Here is a 22701-nt window from a genome sequence, read left to right on the forward strand (position 1 = left end):
TATATACTGATATATATTAGATTGTACTAAATTACTAATTTACTTACATATATACTAAATTTATTATTGTACAGCAATTCAAATGATTATACATCTGGTTTTGACGTTACGCTTTAGGTATATAGAAGGAGATCTTATGGATGTATATACAATGTACAGGTAATATATTTACATATATATATATATAATATAATATACCATAGGTATATAGAATGACATAGTATAAATTTCGCCCGATAATGAACCCGTCTACTTCGTTGGCACTCATGGCTCTGATTACAGCAAGAATTTGATGCTGATTACTGAACACCATGATTTAGATGCGTTTTATGTCGAGTGCTTCATGGGAGGTCGACACTAAAGTTGTGCCGTCTGACCTGTAGCTTAGCCGCGCGACGTTCACAACTTTTTAGCGCATTTTTTCATTTATGGAAAAATGCACTATTGTGCTCGCCATGTCCATCTGTCTGTCTGTCCGTCCGTCCGTGACCTCAAGTTTTCGTCGACGAGAAAATGCGCTCTCTGTCACACACTGCAGTTAGTACTGTGTTATATTTTTTCATTTATGGAAAAAAGGCACTATTGCGCTCGTCATGTCTGTCTGTCAGTCCGTCTGTCCGTGATTTCACGTTTTCGTCGATGAGAAAATGCGCTCTCTGTCACTCCCTGCAGCGTTATATTTTTTCAATGATGCCAAGAAACGTCGTTGATTGAGATGTTAGTTATCTTTCATTCGAGATATACAACTAAACTCCTAACTTACTTCAAAATTTTAGGACCCAAACCCAAACATATTATGGCCGGATACGGAACATACTATTGCATCTAGGATACGGTATAATTGCAAGTCATCTCAACACTAAGGCCATTTTCAATAACTCAACTAAAATTGTATCCTACGCAGAAATATTTTCAAGGAGACTTTACAAGTACGCATCTCAGCAAGTACATCAAAGCAGCCCAGAAAGTTTGTTTACAGACGAAGTCAGCAACCACTTCTGGAACGTAGAAAACACCTTTTTGGTGCAGCGTTATTTTATGAACTGTTACAACATAAAAATGCTGCTACACAGTCCAGGATAAAAGAATTAGAAACACGGAAATTACGTAAGGACTTCCATAGGTTTTATAATATATAATACCTATGAAATAATATTCATAATAATGTAAAAATCAAGTTGCGCCATTTTAAACAATTGAGGTAATACATTTGAATGTGTGTGATCAAATATGGGGATGCTTAATCATTATTACTGCAAAAAATCGAGCGTAGTTTCAAATAGCATAACAAAATTTTATCAGAATTTTTCAATATTTCATCCAGAAAATTGATTAATTAAATAGCACCCGCTCCCGGGCACTCGCGATATTGCAATATTGTTGAGACTATATTCCTCATCGATCTTATCAACGGACTTGAACCTAATTCAAGCTTTAGTACAGTTTTATCGTTCTTTTTTCTTCCCGTAGACGCTTTTCAGCGATGAGGGTCCATAAATATTTAGATAAAAGTAATCGTATTATGGGTACTATATGTACTTCTTGAGAAAGAAAGTTCTGACGGCCTTAACTCTGCGTGGGGAAAAATTCCCTGCACTATTCTGCCCATTTATACAACTATTTTGTCAGTTTTTATTCAAATTTTTTTTTATAACCTTAACGATCCGCCAGTGGACCAAAGCCGCTGGCACGAACATTCGACCTAATGAGGTACAGTTTGGTCGAGTCTGCGGTGATAGGCGATGCCAACTGCATATATCAATGCAATTAAAATTAACGCACCGTTCATGATATTTAATTGTATAGTAATTTCAAGAAAGAACTTCCATGCTTTTCACGAAACTTTTTCAGGGTTCCACATTACTGGACAATTAACGTCTCCTTCTTTTTTTGGGTTGCAATAATATAAATAAAATAACACAAAGATATAACGAATGACTCACGATCACCGTAGCATGACTCACGATCACCACTCCCCCGAGCAGCACAGCCACCCCCTCCCCCGAGCAGCACCCCCGACCCCAGTGAAGTTGCTCTTCATCTTCGCAGCATAAATTCCCTGTACGGTAATTTGCACGAAAAGATTTATAGGGAACTCTGGAAAAACCTGTTCATTTGCGCGCAACTGGCACGTTAAAAATAATATTCAAATATATTTATCTATGTTGGGATAGGTTGGTTCTCACGGAGTCACGATTACGTCCCCTATAAAAGCCGCTGCCGGGACGAAACTGATATTCTGCTCTCGCTTCCAATTTATTCAGTGATAGAAAATATGTTGTTGGCTCTCCCTTAACAATACCAGTTTGTTATCGGCTATATATTTTATTTAATTGAATTATATTCAATATTTTAACACACGAATGTAACGTGTGCGCTTGTTTACATAGGGCATCAATGCTTATCATGAACTTTTTATAACCCAGGCACTTTGCAGCGCCATATGCAGGGCTCAAAAATATTTACGATCAAGATTTAGCTGATGAATGACAAAATTTACAGCTGAATTTGCGTCCGATCCATATTGACTGAACATTTCAGTCAAATGAGAGCTTCGGGAGCAATTGTATCACAGACTGAACTATTCTTACAGCTATATCGTCACAAATATTATTGTGCAGTTCAGTTCAGTATCATGACTACGCGGACAGAACAAAAGGCTCAGTTTGTTTATGTATTTAGTGCTAACCCATTCAGCAATTTCATATACAAGTAAGCGAGTTATCTCTGAAGAGTTATGGCCTACTAGATGTCATCTCCGAATACACTGAATATAGGAAGATTTTTAGTATAGTAATGATGAGAAAGGAAGAGATGAAATAGTGGATGATTAATTATGAAAGGTATTTGCTATACGGCCTATACTATACTATGCTATACGGTATATACTATACGGCTATATATACGGGTACACTAGACTAAGCCAACTCTGGTTGTCATATACAAAATATTAGCGGAGGAGCGTGCAAACAGTCGCACTGCATCGGAGGGCTCGAAGACTTGAAGTCGACTATTGCTTATCACTGATGACGCGCCCGCTCTTTGGGCATCATTTCGATGAAGGCTCCTTAGAGGTTCGTCTCATCGTCACGTCACAGTCCTGCTACGGTCTTTGTACGTCATGCTACGATGAATCAGCTTGTATTCATTATATGTTATAACATTTTTTTTATTTCTTTGGCTTTCAGTTATTAGAGAACAATTGGATTTACCATTTTACCATTGGATTCAATTTTTTTAAGGTATAAGTATTATTTCCAGTTATATTTGTGCTTCTGTAATTATCACGTGAAACGAATTACCTTCATCCATTAAATTTATACGAAATAAAATTTCATGTGCACAGTAAAAAATTATAACAAGAAAATTGTTATCAGGCAAGGAACTCAACCAAATTAACCTCGTGATGTCGGTGATGATAATATGGCGGAGTCTGGTTTGTTGCCGATCGGTGAAATATTCGCTACTTATTCCCATGAGGCCAAGAAACTTTTTAATTTAGCGAAGAATCATTATTAACGGATCTCTTTCATTTTAGTGGAATATCCTCATTCCTTCCATGCTTTTCCATGACCATAAGATTGAACATTAAGCTGCTTCATGGAAAATGCGCTTTGTGACATTACTTAATGTTGCTGGTGCTGAGCCATTGCTGGAGCAAGCACAACCATCTATATGACCCGATTAATTTTAAATTAATCCCTACCAGGCTTATTAACACCTACGCCACGCCTATATTACACAACACAACGACCAGAATAAGTGATTATTTACCTGCAAACACAAAGACTTATTTTAATTTATACTATCAGCATGCGATAGGGGAAGTTTAGGTATATATCATGCTACTGAGTATTTCAGTCAGAATTTGGAATTCCGATCCTATTGTTAACATAAACTAAATTATTCTCACACGTCAAAAAGGTACCAAAAGCAGACGAAAACTAATTACATGCATGGCACACACTCCAGTAATCTATCTCAGATTACTTCAAATTGTGGGAGTCGTTATTTTCATCTATGATGATTCACTGACCTATAAATTAGAGCAAACTCCGTTTTAGGCTGTATGCTTTTAACAAGTTTAAAGCTCTATTTGATCTTTTGGATTGTTTCTTCCTCGAATTTAATCGTATCAGTAAAGAAAAAGGAAGAAAGCTCTGCGATAATGATTGTCGCCATCGATAATGATTGTCGCCATTGCTTTCCTTCCGTTGACCTTGAGCGGCAGCCGCGGTGTAGGCGCAGCTTGCGTGCTCTTTCAATCGCTGATACGCACTCGCCCGAGCTGCTGCGCCAGCTGCTCTGTTGACTGCTTTGCATCACCATCTTCTCTGTGTATCACCAAGTGAGTTTTAGAAACACTTTTTCATGCAATTATTGTTTGATAATTGTAAGGCAATCGCCTTAAAATTGCTATGTGTTAAATTAAGTAACCACTGTTCTAATAACTGTTTACAGTTGCGCGTGTGAAGCGTTTGGGTTAGCGCTTGTGAGGCGGGACGGTTTTCCGCTGTGCGTGATCCCTGTGATTCAGTGAAATTACTTTTCTTACGCCGCCAGTGATTACTTAATAAGGTTCATTTTACTTGCATAAGCACTGCACAAAATAGCCTTAGCCCGTTTCGTTTTTCCCGCCACTCTGGCGGGAATCATTACCGGCGGGATCGCTTCCCGCGACCCCGCGCCTTATTTTTAAAAATTCAATCTGAATAGACTGCCTATGCCCTGTGTCGCCTGCGGTCATTCAGACTCAGTTTTCCCGCCACTCTGACGGGAATCATTACCGGCGGGATCACTTCCCAGGACCCCGCGCCTTATTTTTAAATTCAATCTGAATAGACTGCCTATGCGCTGTGTTTATTACATTCCAAACACCTGCATACTCGGTTCTTAGTACAGTCCATACACCAGCATACTCGGTCGTTAGTACAGTCCAACCCCTGCATACTCGGTACTTGGTACAGTCATAACACCTGCATACTCGGTACTTATTACAGTCCATACAAGTGCATACTAGCTACTTAGTACAGTCAATATACCTGCATATTCGGTACTTAGAACAGTCCAAACACCTGCATACTCGGTACTTAGTAAAGTCCTAACGCGTGCATACTCGGTACTTGGTACAGTCCTAACACCTTTATACTCAGTAATTATTACAGTCCTAAAACCTGCATACTCGGTATTTAATACAGTCCAAACACTTGCATACTCGGTACTAAGTACAGTCCAAACACCTCCATGCTCGGTACTTAGTACAGTCCAAAAACCTGCATCCTCGGTACTTATTACAGTCCAAACACCTGCATACTCGATACTTAGTTCAATTCAAAAACCTGCTTACTCGGTACTTAGTACAGTCCAAACACCTGCATACTCGGTACTTATTACAGTCCAAACACCTGCATACTCGGTACTTAGTATAGTCCAAATACCTGCATACTCGGTATTTAGTACAGTCCAAACACCTGCATACTCGGTACTTAGTACAGTCCATACACCTGAACACTCGGTACTTATTACAGTCCAAACACCTGCATACTCGGTAAATATTACAGTCCAAACACCTGCATACTCGGTACTTAGTTACAGTCCAAACACCTGCATACTCGGTAAATATTACAGTCCATACACCTGCATACTCGGTACTTAGTACAGTCCAAACCCCTGCATATTCGGAACTTAGTACAGTCCAAACACAGGCATACTCGGTATTTATTACAGTCCATACACCAGCATATTCGGTCATTAGTACAGTCCTAACACCTGCATGCATTTTCGGTATTTAGTACAGTCCTAACACCTGCATACTCGGTACTTAGTACAGTCCAAACACGTGCATACTTGGTTCTTAGTACAGTCCAAACACCCCCTGTATACTAGATATTTAGTACAGTCCGCACACCTGCATTCTCGGTACTTAGTACAGTCCTAACACCTGCATACTCGGAACTTCGTACAGTCCATACACCTGCACACTCGGTACTTAGTACAGTCCAAACACCTGCATACTCTGTACTTAGTACAGTCCAAACACCTGCATACTCGGTAATTATTACAGTCCATACACCTGCATACTCGGTACTTAGTTCAGTCCAAACCCCTGCATATTCGAAACTTAGTACAGTCCAATAACAGGCATACTCGGTATTTATTACAGTTCACACACCAGCATACTCGGTCATTAGTACAGTCCAAACATCTGCATGCTCGGTACTTTGTACAGTCCTAACACCTGCATTCATTCTCGGTACTTAGTACAGTCCTAACACCTGCATACTCGGTACTTAGAACATTCCATACACCTGCACACTCGGTACTTAGTACAGTCCAATCACCTGCATACTCGGTACTTAGTTTAGTCCAAACAAATGCATACTCGGTACTTGGTACAGTCCTAACGCGTGCATACTCGGTACTTGGTACAGTCCAATCACCAGCATACTCGGTATTTCGTACAGTCCATACGCCCGCATACAGTCTCGGTACTTAGTACAGTCCAAACACCTGCATACTCGGTACTTATTACAGTCCAAACACCTGCATACTCGGTACTTAAAACAGTCCATACACCTGCATACTCGGTACTTATTACAGTCCAAACACCTGCATACTCACTACTTAGTACAGTCCATACTCCTGCATATTGGTACTTAGTACAGTCCAAACACCTGCATACTCGGTACTTAGTACATTCCAAACACCTGCATACTCGGTACTTAGTACAGTCCTAACACCTGCATCCTCTGTATTTAGTACAGTCCATACACCTGCATATTCGGTTCTTAGTATAGTCCTAACACCTGCATCCTCTGTACTTAGTACAGCCCATACACCTGCATATTCGGTATTTAGTACAGTCCAAACACCAGCATACTCGGTACATAGTAAAGTCCTTACACCAGCATACTCGGTCTTTAGTACGGTCCAACCACCTGCATTCTCGGTACTTGGTACTGTAATAACACCTGCATACTCGGTACTTATTACAGTCCATACACCTGTATACTCGCTAATTAGTACAGTCCAAACACCTGCATACTCAGTACTTAGTACAGTCCAAACACCTGCATACTCGGTACTTAGTACGATCCAAAAACCTGCATACTCGGTACTTATTACAGTCCAAACACCTGCATACTTGGTACTTAGTACAGTCCAAACACCAGCATACTCGATACTTAGTACAGTCCATACACCTGCATGCTCGCTACTTAGTACAGTCCATACTCCTGCATATTCGGTACTTAGTACAGTCCAAACACCAGCTTACTCGGTAATTAGTACAGTCCTAACGCGTGCATACACGGTACTTGGTACAGTCCTAACACCTGCATACTCGGCAATTATTACAGTCCATACACCTGCATACTCGGTACTTAGTACAGTCCAAACACCTGCATACTCGGTACTTTGTACAGTCCTAGCACCTGCATACTCGGTATTTAATACAGTCCAAACACTTGCATACTCGGTACTAAGTACAGACCAAACACCTGCATACTCGGTACTTAGTGCAGTCCAAAAAACTGCATACTCGGTACTTATTACAGTCCAAACACCTGCATACTCGGTACTTAGTACAATCCAAAAACCTGCATACTCGGTACTTATTACAGTCCAATTTAGTACAGTCCAAACACCTGCATACTCGGTAATTATTACAGTCCATACACCTGCATACTCGGTACTTAGTTCAGTCCAAACCCCTGCATATTCGGAACTTAGGACAGTCCAAACACAGGCATACTCGGTATTTATTACAGTCCATACACCAGCATACTCGGTCATTAGTACAGTCCTAACACCAGCGATCCGGGCGGGGGGGCCTCTGCCGTTTGGCCTGGCCCACGTGAATGCCGGGTAACCGGCCGACGCGTAGGCCAGGGTACCCCCACGACGAAGACGCGGCAGAGATCGGGGGCTTCACCAACAGAGACAATTGTTACAGCCTCTCGCACGGCCGGTTGCCACGGATTTCTCTCGACGCCATATGCGCCCAGCTACTTAAGTACTCCTACGGCCTGTCACGTAGCGTCGCCTAGTATTTTACCCCAAGTTTAATCCCTATGCACAGGAATAACACCTCGCTCTATCTATTTTCACAACTTTACATAAGCTAGGTTCTAGATAACGCTTCTTTCATAGTTATTCGTAATTCCTATAAGTCAGTTAAATTTACTGTGGATAAATTTAGATAAATTCACTAAAGATAGATTTAGATCAATTTACTGTAGATAAAGTCAGATAAATTCCATGTAGATAAGTTAGATATATTTACTGTGGATAAATTTATTGCACTATGTATATATTTACTCGGATTAATTTATTGTGTAACTATAATACATTTGGCGTAAATTTTACTCAACACGAGCCCGAATGAAGCTACGATATCGTGGAATAGGAAATACGCATATTCACCGGACTGAAATATTTATTCGAATTTCTGTGATACAGGCAGTGTAAATCCTAGCCTCGATTTTACTAATTTTCAGAAGATTCTTTCATTCATCTGATATTTATTAAAAAACAAATCATGCAGTTCGCGTTTCAACGTTTCATCTCGAATTTCAAGGAAAACGCATCAAAAATTTTAGAGTGATAGATGAACAGAAGTTCAATGGATTAACTGTTCGCAACCTGAGTGACATTATCCAGAGTCTCCTGCAACATTGCATTCTTTGTTAAGATAAAGAGGTTTTAGAGACAATTTTAAACAACAATATAAAATCAATACAACAATATAACATCTTCACAACTCCCGCTCCTACCAACTTATTGGAGACGGCCAGCGAAAAACTAGTGGGCTTTAGTCGCTTGCAGCAGTAAAAATAGAAGATTATTCTCTTGATCAGGTACACTTTTAGGAAAAGAATTAAAGGCTGCAAATAAATTGCCGTACTAGTGAAGGGAAATTGGTGTTGAAGAAGAGTCACTATCCTCATATATATCAGAGCTAAAACGTACGCAGAATTGATACGTTTTTGAAAGGAAAAAATATTGACTTTTAGTTCTTATTCTTGACTTCGTAAAGGTTCAGTCGAGTTATCAACGTACGGCCGCTGTAGACGCGACACATAAGCTGCAGCAATAAATATTTTAGCAACTCTGTCGCTGAGATTGATGGAAAAATTCTCGATATTTGCTACAGTCTATTGTCAATATGGCATAGTTATAGCCGTTAGCCGATTTCAAGATAAATCTTGGTCGTTTGGTTGCTGCTAACTTTATTGGTTAGTAACAATTTATAAGGAATATGTAATACCATGCAGGATATAATATTATTTTGTTGCGCTTACGTAATATACATGCATGGAAGCAGTCTCATATGACTCAAATTGCATTAAAATTTATCTAGAAATAAAATGATGTTAGCTAGAGGCTCTACGTGCTGCGGTAGATGGATAGAAATCAGTTCAGTTTTCTCACCACGCTGCACTGCATGTACGTCCATAATTAATTTCAAAGATGGGTTTAGAGATGCTCAAATTGCCGCAGGTCGTCATGGCTGAATAAATTATTATATATGACGTATTGATGCAGAGTGTATTAATGTGGGAAATGGATAGTCTAACTATTAGGGAACTTGATGAAGTTAGAAAGGAAATTTAATCCACGTAATGTTTGATGCGCCTAAATTTGAAAGAATGATTTTTTATTGTATTGTTTCCTCATCATTAATATTGAAAACACGTGACAATGTATTCAGCCTCTCTATGATGTCCTAGACTTTTTTTGACGAGACTGAATGAATTATACTGATATATTCAATGAAGGAGTAATTGCGCATTATGATCCAGAGCGTCCTCAGTACTGACGAGAAAATGAAGACGTTCCCTAAAAATTTTCAGCTCACGCAGCTAAAATTTTTACATCTATTATTTATTTTCATTATTTTTTTAGCTTTCACTTCTAGGCTGTATTTAGAATATTCCATTTGTCCTATTTAGTTTTTGCAGAAGGAATTCGACATTGGTTTGGTTTTCAAACAAAATTGCTGATCATTTCTAATGAGTTTCAATTGAAATATTTAAGAATGTATCTGCAGAGTTAAAGCGATAATAACCTAAAGTTTGTGGAATTTGTTGCTCGATCGGGGCCACAAAACTTTGATTTGTTATTTTACCCCCCAAAAAAATATTTTCCGACCTCTCAACACCTTAAATTCAAAGAGGATGGTTTTGGGGACCCAAACTGGCATGAGGGTCTGAGGATTGTTTCGTTGTACAGTTGCACGTTAACACCTAGTTTCAACTCTAGCATTTAGTGCTATAGTAACCTGTAACCAGAAGAACGCTAAGTGCTTATGCGGTAGTTTCTTCTAGGTTTTTTAGTGTCACGATCGTTGTTCTCCATCTGGACAAGTTAGGTCCAGGTTAGGTTGTTGAGGTGAAATGACAACATCAACTCCTAGTTGAGGATTAAGCCACAGCTTATTGAGGAGCTCTAAGTTAAAATAGGCGATAGAAACAACGTATGAATGCAATACATTTACTGGAGAGGTGAATAACATCAGGGTCAGAAAGTAATAACTGAGGAAAATAACAGAAGATTGGAATTTTTTTACAGTCATGACTCGAATAAATGACAAGGTGGCGGGGAAACCATGAGTGCGTAGGTAATGCCACGCCTGATCCCCTCTTATTGTCGCAGAGATAACCTAATTACTATATTGCGTGTTTAGCCCCACAACTGGGCACTGCAGAGTCGAGAACTCAGCAAGCGACCGAAGTTATCATTGAAGATTGATCGATAAATTTTGAAACTTCAACATGTGCATTTATTTTCATTGACAGCTCGCACACACAAAATTAAAACACGTGAATTCTAACCTTTCTTTAAGACGACCTGATTTTGAACATAAACTGATCAAGGACTGCAGTAAATTTTAGAAGAATTGATATAATTGAAGAACAAATGATATAGAATTGGCCAATTCGACAAGCACGGGTTTTATATCCTCGATAAGAATGAAATTCTAATTATGGCTACTTTATTCCTCTGTCATAGTCGATTAGATTCTCCTAACAGATTTTCTAAGGTCGAGGCAACGAAAGATTTGATTGCGGGAGGCTCTTCTCCTGAACAGTCGTTTTATTGAGCAAAAATTGAATTCTGTGCTGATAAAAATCGAAAGAATTTCTTGATGCAGCTGGAGAAACAGCACCACTTCACACAGCTAAAGTAACAGCAATCGTGCGTGGTATCACCACTTCACACAGCTAAAGTAACAGCACCCGTGCGTGGCATCACCACTTCACACAGCTAAAGTAACAGCACTCGTGCGTGGCATCACCACTTCACACAGCTAAAGTAAGAGCACCCGTGCGTGGCATCACCACTTCACACAGCTAAAGTAAGAGCATATTTTAGAACACGATATAAATTAAACCCCTAAAATCCTTTAAACCCATTAAAACTTGATTACACGCCTCCAACACATGGATCATTACACAAACACACAACCAAACTCGTGATTTCCCGCACTCCACTGAATATCAACAAGCTGAGAGCTTACTACGAGTGCCGGTAAAATTAAGATCAATTTGGCCATCGGGATGACGCGATCCAAAAAACATTGCAATTTTTTCACTTATGGGGTTAACGAAACTTGCAAAATTGGTAAATTATTTGCAACGCTACTTATTCCAGCTCATTAATACAAAACATGCATTGATGAACTCGCAAGAACGCTCATGGCTTTGCGGGTGAGGAGCCTTCAGGGTGCTCAGCACAATAATAACTCGTTCTTGCTACACCACTTGCGGCATTTATAGGTTATAAAAGGTTATTCAAAGAATGTATGTTACAGACAATTACTGCCTCTTGACGTTGCCTGCATCCCAGAGTTATGAACAGCTCAGCATTGTCTTCAACCTGACTTTTAATGCTTTTTTAACAGTTGTTTGCCTGTAACCGATAAACGTGAAAAAAGAACATGCTTTGCACTGTAAAAGGCATCCCGAAGTTTCGCCAATGTTGCATAGTGCCAAAATCTGAGGCAAAACCTAATAGCAAACCGCTGCTCGAGATTATTGGCAATCATTGCCAGAGACAGCAGAAAACTCCGATTCTCTAAACTAATCACTACTGAGGAACAAAATGTCGTCAGTAGAAAATTCTAATTCTCACGCACATGCCTAGATAACCTCCCATCAAGGACCGCTTTTGCAGTGGTTAGCCACTAGGCTGACAGTCTCAGAACTTAATACATATAAATGGAGAACCCCGCTTTGAACGTCTTCGCTGCTGCAGTGCCTCGGAGAGTGATGGTTACAGAATTGAAGGGCTCGCTCTGAAAATTAAAACCATATTAGGGGGTCATTTTAACAATGACGCTCAGAGTGATAATGTATATTTCAGTGACTTATTTCCTCAGGAGCAATGATGTGAGTAAAAAATTTTTTAGATTTATTTCTTATAAGTAATGAATGAAATTTGGTTTGGAACGGTAATGCAAGACGAATATAACAGTGGAGTCAAAAGGTGACCACGAACAAGTTATTAGACAAAAAGATGCATTAACTAAGGCAGCCCTGCAATAGAGTGCAAGTGTCCGAGAATTAAGAAAATTACCTCTTAAATGCGAAGATCGAATAGATAACATATTTTAAAAATGTTAACAGTTATGATTGAAATTAGAGTTATTGTTCAGCTAGGACCAATGTGGAGTAATTAATTACACAGAAAGATCGGGACTCAATGCGATGGCAAATAACTTATACATAAATATTCATTAAAATTGTGAGCAAATAGTATGTACAAGCAACTAAGTCGTTGTAATATGAGAAGACGGTATATTGCTGACCAATTTGGCAGTGGAGCACAAATCAACGTTTTTTGAAGTGTCGGCCCAAGTTGCTTCAAGGCCCAACGTGTAGCCGTCGCAGGACCCGTCAGCGCCAGAAAAATAACCATAATAGAAAAAGGACCTTGTATTAGCTGTCGTGAAGGTGACGCTGCAGTTGTAGGTCGGGCCGTCGGGGAACGCCTTGCATCCAAACCCGGGATGTGAGTACGAGTATAGAAGTCCGTCATTTAGAGGCGAGAGTTGGATGGTGTTGCCGCATTCATTTACTATAAATTGAAATGGATTTAATAATCTCGCTGCTATACAAAATTATCAACAAAGTAAGAGGTCGACATCACAGGGTAAGGGATAGAAATAGATGCTCATGGATGAGGCGGCAGCAAAATTTGATTAGAATTGTGTTTTACTCAAAATTTCCTATTGTCATTTTGATTTAGAGTTCAACGAAAATAAATCGTGGAAGGCCAAGGTTTGATTATTATTGTGCCTTGGGAAACCTGAGCAGTGTAAAATTTCGAGACTCAAATTTCTAGACTTGTGTTAATGCCATGGAAAGTACGTGTTGCCACTGCAATGTACTGCAATGTACATGTTGCCACAATGCCACTGCAATGTACGTGTTTCGGTGATTATCACCGAAACACGTACATTGCCGACATGCTCGATTGAATAAAAATAACAATGAGGGAAATTCCTTCACATCCTATTTAAACACGCCGCAAGTCTCCGCTATGCTCGACTCTAGAAAATAAATGAAGAGGCTGAATTACAGCAATTGAATTCTTGATATGCCTTACATCTTTCATGACTTTGCATGTGGTATTGTGTTGACTAAGACATTATTATGTATGATATATTAAGTTGTCATTCAGATTCCATTTTTAATTTTCGTGACATTTGATTCAGTTTCGCTGAACATAAGTTATGGTAAAATTTGCTGACAACACAGGTCTGCAAAATAAAACACTTTTTAAAAATTTTTTTTATTTTGTTGAATGATCTTAATGTAGTTTTTTGGGCTGTTTTCAAATGATATTGATTTATCTCCTGTCACGTAAGACTAAATAATTTCGAAATATAATGATTTTGGACTAGTTTTTATTATGTTAGCACGAAGGAAAATCGAAACACTCTACACTTTTTAGCTAAAATATGGATGGTAGTGCGTATGTGTTGCAAAGTTATAAATAGTCTTTATAGAGACTTTTTTTCCATCAAGGCTATTTATGATGTTTTTTGGTAGTGCAAATTTGAATTTTCCATTTTTAACATATAACAGTAGTCTGCAATCATGACATTTCATTAATCTTGGTGTTTCATTTCTCAAATATATTATGGAAACATTCTCGTTGTTCCTCATTTACAGCTCCGAGATTTTTTGGAATGTAGTCTACATGTGAGTAAAGTAAATAGACTCATGACTCATTGTAGCACAGCATTTTGTAGTTTTGTAACAATTCAGCAACCAGTAAGTGTATTATTTGCTTCCAAGGAAGCCTGTTACAACTAGTTTACATGAATTCCAAACATTCTTTTCTTCCATTTCCATTCTGTGACGAAGGTTTCATCTTTTAATAGTTTTCTTATGTATATGAACCAACAAAAACGCCCTCATTCAGCTTAACATTACATAGACCAGGAAACTTTTCACTAAGATACATGAAACAGTCTCCTTTTTGCGTAATGTTTTCACAAGCCCCAACTAGATATGAAGTGGAAGAGGTAAGATCTTTTTGGGATCGACTAATCCTCGCCTTTGAACATTATCAACTCTGGGAATAAGAGCCTCTCGGCATGATTGGCCGCGTCTACCTGACATAGATTTGTCTTCGGTCATGGTTATCCCATTAACTGAGTGCAAAATGGCAAAATTTTGTTCACGCCACTAGTTAAACATGCGACACATTTTTTCAGCGCAAACCCGTGCAATTAATACTTTTTATCGCCAAGTAAATATTTAATCTTTTGACGGCGATGACCTTTTATTACGTTCATCGTTCCAGATTTTCCCAGAAGTTGAAGTCACAGAAGTTTAGTTGATCTACACGGTATTCTTGAATGACACCTTCTTCTCATTTCCGCAGCAATACTTACTTGTTAGCCAACACATTGGTTATTGGTTCTCGTCGTTGTGTAAACAAATCATGCACACTGGTGCTCACGTATGTAGTATGTCGGACTAGTTGTGTTGACGAGGACGGGCATCCCGCATGGGCTGTCGGTGACGCAAAAGGCCACGTCCAAGTAGACGAAATGAGCAGCGTTGTAACCGCCATCTACTCGAGGGAAGACGTAATTGTACCGGTAATCAGAGAGCACTGGAAAGAAAATAATCTATTATTAGTGAAGTAATTAAAATATGCTGCAGCTATAGAGTTCAATATAGTCGAGTTTTTAAAGTTTGAATTAACTTCCGTTTTTAGATCGTATGACGAAAACTAACAATCCACTTTTTAATAACTCTGAAAATTTCGTGCTCCAAGATAGTCAGTGCCATTCATAAGGCGGCAACAGAAAACACTTGTCGAAAAAATAAAGATGGAGAAATCAAATAAAATTCAATCGTGTTGGCCATCTTGAGGCTGGCAGCTCCCATCAATAAATCATTTACATAATGCATATGTTTAGTTAGTATTGGCATTCTCAACAGTTCCCAGGTCAAAATTTTCACTTGGCAAGAGTGTAGATCAGCACAAATTCATCGTAATGCAACAATTCAGCGTTAATATGGGAAGGATGAGAGTTACAGTAAAGTAATTGGTCACATTTATTTGAAACAAATTCAGCGGAAGATATCAACAGGACAAGGAGATATTACTACTCCATGCGTGCCCCGTTCAGTGCGCGGCGCACGGTTCAACAGCTGCTTTAAATTTTTACTGGGTTAGGGAAACTACACCTTCACAAGAGCAGGTGTCGTTCAAGCGCTGTTGAGAGAAAATACGAATGTTCATTGCAGTTTGAAGCGTGCAACCAGTATTTTAGAAATTTAGACAACTTACATTCTCCGTCAAATGATTTCATAACTGTTGAAAAGACATCTGAGAAGAAATTCACGAGCTGGTACTGCTTGAATTCGATATTTTCGACAGTGGTGTTGATGTATGGAGCGGTTCCTGTTGAGATATACATAGTAAACAACGATTTACTGTCAAGGGTAAACGACTTGTTAAATGGAAGTTTATTTTTTAATGAATGTGAATAATAATTAACTATTCGAGGTAAGTGGATAATAGATCTAAGGTTGGCATAGCGAATGAGCGCCAATAAGTTGTACGAATTAGTACCAGCACAATCTTTAGGTAGCCTGACTGCTGGTGTCACCTGTTTACTGTTAACTAGAAAGATCACGAAGCGCGCAATGGTTGGGACTCGCAGGGTTCTACCTCGCTTCTAGTAAGAAAGTTTGGGTGTGATTGTTTTTCAGTACTATTTATACAAGTGATTGTTACGTCAGATGTTTTTTTTCTATGAAGTTTGGATAAGAATTATATAAGTATAATGTCTTAAGGGTTTTAGGTTCGAATTAATGTCCATATAATATAATGATGAGGAGTGAAAAAGTGGCATTCTTAGGTAGTAATTATTTAAAGTTAGAAGCTGTGCGGTATTACCACAGGAATCGATCAGGTAGCCATATCGACACGATCGCAAGCGACACGATTGTCGGAGTCTTCTTAAGACTCTGCATCAAGGCGCTCAGCCGCGTTAGTCGCTAAAGGAGTTTTTTAACTATTACTAGGTCCAATCACTGGAATGCAATCCTGGCTAATTATTTTCAATACGTAGGCATTAAGATAAATTATGTAAACTTTTTATTACAACTGTTATCAGGGAGGATGAAATTTTGCACCCCGATATTCGTAAAGCGTGTGATTTTTCTAGCAATTTCTCGATATACGTCGGTTTAATTAGTTATTCTTCATTGATCGCTACCTCAAACATTTCTGAATTATTATTCGAGTATTAGATATAAGCACTTGAAGCATAAGGGTAGGTGAAACTTCCGTAGATTAAAGCACGACCAGACCTTTGGTTGTTATACTCTCCTGCAGGCGCAGGTAATAAATCTTCACTTCAGGGTAAACATGCACTCTTCTTTCACAGCCCATTTCGCAGTCTGGTCTATGAGCGTCATGGTCGTTTATGAGCGTACTTATGTTTTTAAATATGAAGAGAGAATGAATGCTAAAACAATACAATTTAACATGAAGTTTTCCATTTGCTACCACATGAACGATTATTTTAATGCACATCTTTGAATTAAATGAGCTAGAATGTAGCATATTAAATTCTATACGTGCAGGATTCTATGTAATCATTGGAGTATTTCAGTCTATGTGGAAATTTTCCATGACAGCAATTTCTTAAAAATGGTTAAGAAATGTTCTTAATTTCTTGTCATTTCATTCCTATAAAAATTTTTTCAATGAGAAAAAGTAGTCAGTAACAATGGATTGAACACCGCTTAATAATATGTCATATTATATCAGCCTAGGCCCACTGAATTACTGTCATACTGAATATCTGATTCAAATTATTATTACCATGATTGTAAAATGCTGATTTCTATTATAATAAAAAGTTCCTAAACTCTCTCGTTTTATACTGAATTACTGATTTAAATTATTATTACTATAATTGTAAAAATGATGAATTATATAATAATGAAAAGGTAATAAATACTTAATTTTAAAGCAAATAACAGGAGTAAAAACCATAATGATACGAAGTACCATGGTAAGCAGCACCATGGTGAAAAAATTTGCAGCTATATTTGACCAACTGCTACATTTGAAGACTCTAGGTGATGATATTCTATTCTATTTTATATGATTCTGGTCAAGCGAACTATGAATTTCACAGGTTATTTATTGGCATTGAACGTAAGACTCATACGCATTAATGTAACAGTTCATTCACACAAGTATCTCAGGGACTCACTGAAAGGCACCACAGTAGCAGGTGGTCCGTAGGAAATGCTGGAATTCGCCACGTAAATGACTTTCTCGCCACCAAGACAGGAGCAATGTTGCCTGTTGAATTGGTAAGCTGTGCAGATTCCACTGAACGCGAAGGCAGTCATATCTGCAAATGTTAAATTAGGGGTATTACTTTAGATTAAAGTGCATCCAAAAAAGGGTGTTTTTTGTTTAATTATATGTTTTTTGGGGTGTAGATAAAGAATCTGACATCCGTTTTTGGCGGTCGGCATCGGAAATCCTATTTTTATATATGCCGATTTTTATATATATTTTCTAAGATAAAATGCAAGTTAAATCTTGGCCCTAATATCCGTGGATTTATAGCGTTTTTAACTTGGCCTCGGTGACCCATATACTCTTGCAACCACGACATTGCAACCACGGTTAGGTTAGGTTAGGTTTTTTCGCCGATTTTGCCCGATTTTTTTTACGAATTAGGGCCTCGGGGTAAAAATCGGTTTTCCGATGCCGACCGCCAAAAACGGATTTCAGATTCTTTATCTACACCCCAAAAAACATATAATTAAAAAACACCTTTTTTGGATGCACTTAATCTAAAGTATTACCAAATTTGGTTTCTGGCAATTTTTTATTTGATTCACAGAAATGTGATTTATATTTTTGAGAATTATGTATTTCTAGCAACCCTTTTTTGCAAGAGCTTCAAAACTCGAAAAATATTTCACAACCACAGCTCTTAATTCCTCAGGATACTCGTGAACTTTATGCTCGTTGATGGATTAACTGGTGAGCTTAATTTTTAATGTTTAAAATAATTAGCTAATCAGAGGGGAAAACAGAAATCTGATGATAATTTTATTATGCCTCACTTTAACCCAAGCAATACTCAACATAGGTGTCTTAATATTTAGAAGTATGGCATAAAGTTTCCCCAATTGAAGGAACTTTGGCCCAACCATTCAAAAACACATTATAAATTTGCAAAACAATTGATAGGTCTTGACACCGTTCTCATCCATGGATGTAAAGTTTGTTTACATATTAAGACACATTGAAAATAATATAGTAAATGTTTTACGATATGGAGCTGATTAAATTATGACAGAGCCCTAAAATTGGGACAGTCATACCATAGCTGATCGTATCTTTCATAAATAACATTTAGTTCATTCAAAGTCGACCAATAATTACGAACGCGAACAAGAAGTTTTATAGTTAGTGTAAAGAATTTTTTACTGAACATACTACTCCCGTGTACATAAGATTGGGACCTTTTAGGTAGGACCAGAGTTGACGAGATAAGGCAAAATTCAGTTTTTAACCAACCTTGCCCTAGATTGTTCAGCAGTTTGTTACGTTATCATTTACTTGTGCTATGATCATTTTATTGCTTGTAAACCTCGATTATTTTCTCTATATTGTTTATTATTTCGAATAACCTCAACTTTGTGTTTAAATAGTTCATTATTTGTTTTCAGAAACCGTTACAATCCACAACGAGTTTTCATTCTGAACAATTCCCGAACAAAGAGCCATATTGTTTATAATTAGGCTTGATTCGCACCATACCGCCTGGCCCACGCCAGTCACGGTCCGGTCCAATATTCTTTTATGCATTTTATAGACGCTTGCACGCCAACTGTGAAAAGCACCTGCTATGTCAGGCGTGGTCCAGCCACGATCAAGGCAAAAGGTATTTTGACCGCGACGTGACTCGCCTGGTACAAAAAGAACCGAAAAAAAACGAAAATGATACGAAAATGACTGAGGTGAGAACTACGAAAATACGAAAAAGACTGCAGTGAGAACTGCGAAAGGAATTGAAGTGAGAACTACGAAAGGGACTGAAGTAAGGACTACGAAATGGATTTAAGTGAGGACTTCGGAAGGAACTGAAGTAAGGACTACGAAATGGATTTAAGTGAGGACTTCGGAAGGAACTGAAGTAAGAACTACGAAATGGATTTAAGTGAGGACTTCGGAAGGAACTGAAGTAAGAACTACGAAATGGATTTAAGTGAGGACTTCGGAAGGAACTGAAGTAAGAACTACGAAATGGATTTAAGTGAGGACTTCGGAAGGAACTGAAGTAAGAACTACGAAATGGATTTAAGTGAGGACTTCGGAAGGAACTGAAGTAAGAACTACGAAATGGATTTAAGTGAGGACTTCGGAAGGAACTGAAGTAAGAACTACGAAATGGATTTAAGTGAGGACTTCGGAAGGAACTGAAGTAAGAACTACGAAATGGATTTAAGTGAGGACTTCGGAAGGAACTGAAGTAAGAACTACGAAATGGATTTAAGTGAGGACTTCGGAAGGAACTGAAGTAAGAANCGTTAGCGTCGGTACGTCTGAAGGGACACACGTTAGCGTCGGTACGTCTGAAGGTTAGACACACGTTAGCGTCGGTACGTCTGAAGGAAGGACACATGTTAGCGTCGGTACGTCTGAAGGGACACATGTTAGCGTCGGTAAGTCTGATATATTAACACGTTTTCGTCTTTATGTTTACAGGATGGACTCGCGTAGCTCCACCTGTTAATCATTTATCATGCCCCATTAAATATGCAAGTAAGCGAGTGATTCACTCTCCTGCTGAATATGCGGGTATTAACTCTACTCAAATGAATGAAATTCAATGAACGGTATGAAAAAAGTTATGACAGGTAAACGACTCGAAAAATGATTCACAATATCAAGGAGCAATATGCAAAAATTTTTGGAGCAAAATCGGCATGGGAAATAAAACTACGTCTTCAAACAAGTTATCAGCTTGATATTTAAAAAATATATATATATATATATATAAGCAGAAAGAGCTATATATAAACTATTTCCGCCGTAATGCTGCAAGTGTATTTTTTCGTTTGAATGGCTCACCACCATCGATTTCGGGCCTCGCATCGTCAGGGTCCTGAAGCGCACGGAAGTGGTAGTCGCCCGACAGCCCTGCAGTCCAGACGAGCGTGAAGCTACATTTACCTGCGGGCGAACATGGGTGAGTTACTAGAAATGTTAAAGGTTAATATTTACTAATAGAGATCGTATCCGTAAGCGATGAAATGTTGAGCTTGTTTGTTCATGGTTTTCTATAAGGCTCTGTGTGAGCTCTGTGCTAAAGTACGTGGATCACAGTTAGAAAATTAAAAGAGGCTTTGTTGAAATAGCGATGTACTTCTGTGTGTGTTTGCTTCAGTATGGGTTACCATAACACAATTTGGCAATTAATGATAAATTAATTTCAATTAATGATTAATTAATTGAACACATAAAATTAATTAAAAATGGAATCATTCCATTCCATTTTTAATTGGGCAAAACTTAAAATTATCTCATGTCTCAACTAGAGCGAACAAAAAAGTTCTGAAAAACTTTGCACTTGTTATAAAATATAAATTTTAATAAACAAATGCCTACGAGGAAAATGCTTTAATATTCTACTCTAACATTAAGGGAACATGCATTATTAAAAAATAAAAGATACGAGCATTTTGGGTCTGAAGAAACTTGCAGCCTAGCTGCAACATTTTTTGCACGAAAGTTCAATTAATAAAAAATAACCGTACAAACCGGATTATGAACAAATGATAATCTAAGGAGCAAATAAAATATTGTAGCAGCTCACGGTACTCACACTGTCGGGATACGAAGCCATAGAGAGTCCAAAGCACAGCGCCTGCAACACAGAACAAGTTAAAATGAAACGAGGGGAACAGCATCAGGAAAAATGAATCAATGTAAATAACACTTACAGTACATAAGGATAAGAAATAATAACAACTATCTTCGGATATATTCAGAATTTGGTTCCTGCCGTCGAAGTTGATTTAATCATGATAACTACAAGATACGTAGTGCTTTTGGTGCAAAAGAAGCATTAACCGTGCAATAAAGTGAGGACAATTTGTGAGACTGGCAAATGATAAATAATAATATGAGTCAGTTTTCAGTGCTCTTCAATTAACTTACATAGGCGATCATCAATAATGAAGGGAACTTTTAGGAAATTTATGTGTACAAAAAACATGCTTGATGTTTTTATAATATTTTAAAAATATTTTAGCGCTTGGCAACTGAGTGACTGGTTTCAAGATTGCCAATTCATTGTAATTCATTTGCAATTAGATAATAAATGTGGATCTCGCCGCTGATAATATCAGATAATTTTCCTAAATTATAAATTCAAGAAATTATGTTATGATGTTCGTCTATGCATAATTGTCGTAGAGTGCATTTAGTTGGCTCTTATAAAATAAACTATTTAGGAATTAACTCTCGCAAATACGGTCAGTGTAAAACAAATTTCCTTAATAAAAATAACATCTCAATGACAATCAATTACGAAAATTTTAAAACATATTTGATATCTGATATTTGATGCCGGCTGGTTTTAATTTGAAGGCACGTATCCTGTGAACATTTCAACGCGGCCAAACAATATGTCATATACACTATTGCTTTAAAGATAAATAATCAAAAATGAAGCATGCACCGAGACTCTTAAATGAGTGTTTGCAAGTCATTCAATTGCCAAGCAGCCAAATAGCTAAGTTTATCACTCCGTGTATTTTGAGGACATGTCTCGTGAACAAACATAAGCTGACGTCAGTCTCACCGAAGTGAAGAGGCCAGTGAGGATGTCCTTTATGCGAAGCTCCTTCATCATTTTGACTTTAAGGTTTATTTTCACTTTCAACAACTTTCAAACAATGATAATGATCCCTGTAAAAAATTCATCAGGTTTTACTTTACATGTTATTTTACCACAGTTTACCTACACACAATCCTTACTACCGTTATGCCAGTAAAGTACGACAACCATGGTAGAAGAATAGTATCATAGTATCCACAACGTACAATTAGTTGAAAAAAATTTAAGATATCAAAGTTATGAACTGGGTTTAGATATTTGATGTCTTAAGATATGGAGTCTTCACA

The 22701-nt window shown here is 38.0% G+C and overlaps 1 protein-coding gene and 1 long non-coding RNA gene across 3 annotated transcripts; both read right to left on the bottom strand.

The window, feature by feature from the left end:
- Positions 1–11313: 11313 nt before the first annotated feature.
- Positions 11314–17903, bottom strand: LOC108677726. Of its 2 annotated transcripts, none has more exons than XM_047883664.1 (5): positions 17759–17903; positions 15817–15930; positions 14977–15090; positions 12812–13080; positions 11314–12298 (listed from the first exon to the last, which is right to left on the bottom strand). In XM_047883664.1, the coding sequence occupies exons 1-5, from the start codon at positions 17898–17900 to the stop codon at positions 12209–12211; spliced, it is 729 nt and encodes a 242-aa protein (XP_047739620.1). In that variant the 5' UTR covers positions 17901–17903; the 3' UTR covers positions 11314–12208. The 2 variants fall into 2 exon arrangements, with proteins under 2 accessions (XP_047739620.1, XP_018021484.2); XM_018165995.2 differs by having other exon boundaries at positions 14977–15132.
- A 2295-nt stretch (positions 17904–20198) lies between these two features.
- On the bottom strand, positions 20199–22487 carry LOC108677731. The gene is made up of 4 exons (XR_001931279.2): positions 22379–22487; positions 21398–21439; positions 20644–20745; positions 20199–20210 (listed from the first exon to the last, which is right to left on the bottom strand). It is a non-coding gene; the product is annotated as an uncharacterized LOC108677731 (long non-coding RNA).
- Positions 22488–22701: the final 214 nt, after the last annotated feature.

Source organism: Hyalella azteca, unplaced genomic scaffold (assembly GCF_000764305.2).
Source record: "Hyalella azteca isolate HAZT.00-mixed unplaced genomic scaffold, Hazt_2.0.2 contig13440, whole genome shotgun sequence".
NCBI classification, from domain to species: domain Eukaryota; kingdom Metazoa; phylum Arthropoda; class Malacostraca; order Amphipoda; family Hyalellidae; genus Hyalella; species Hyalella azteca.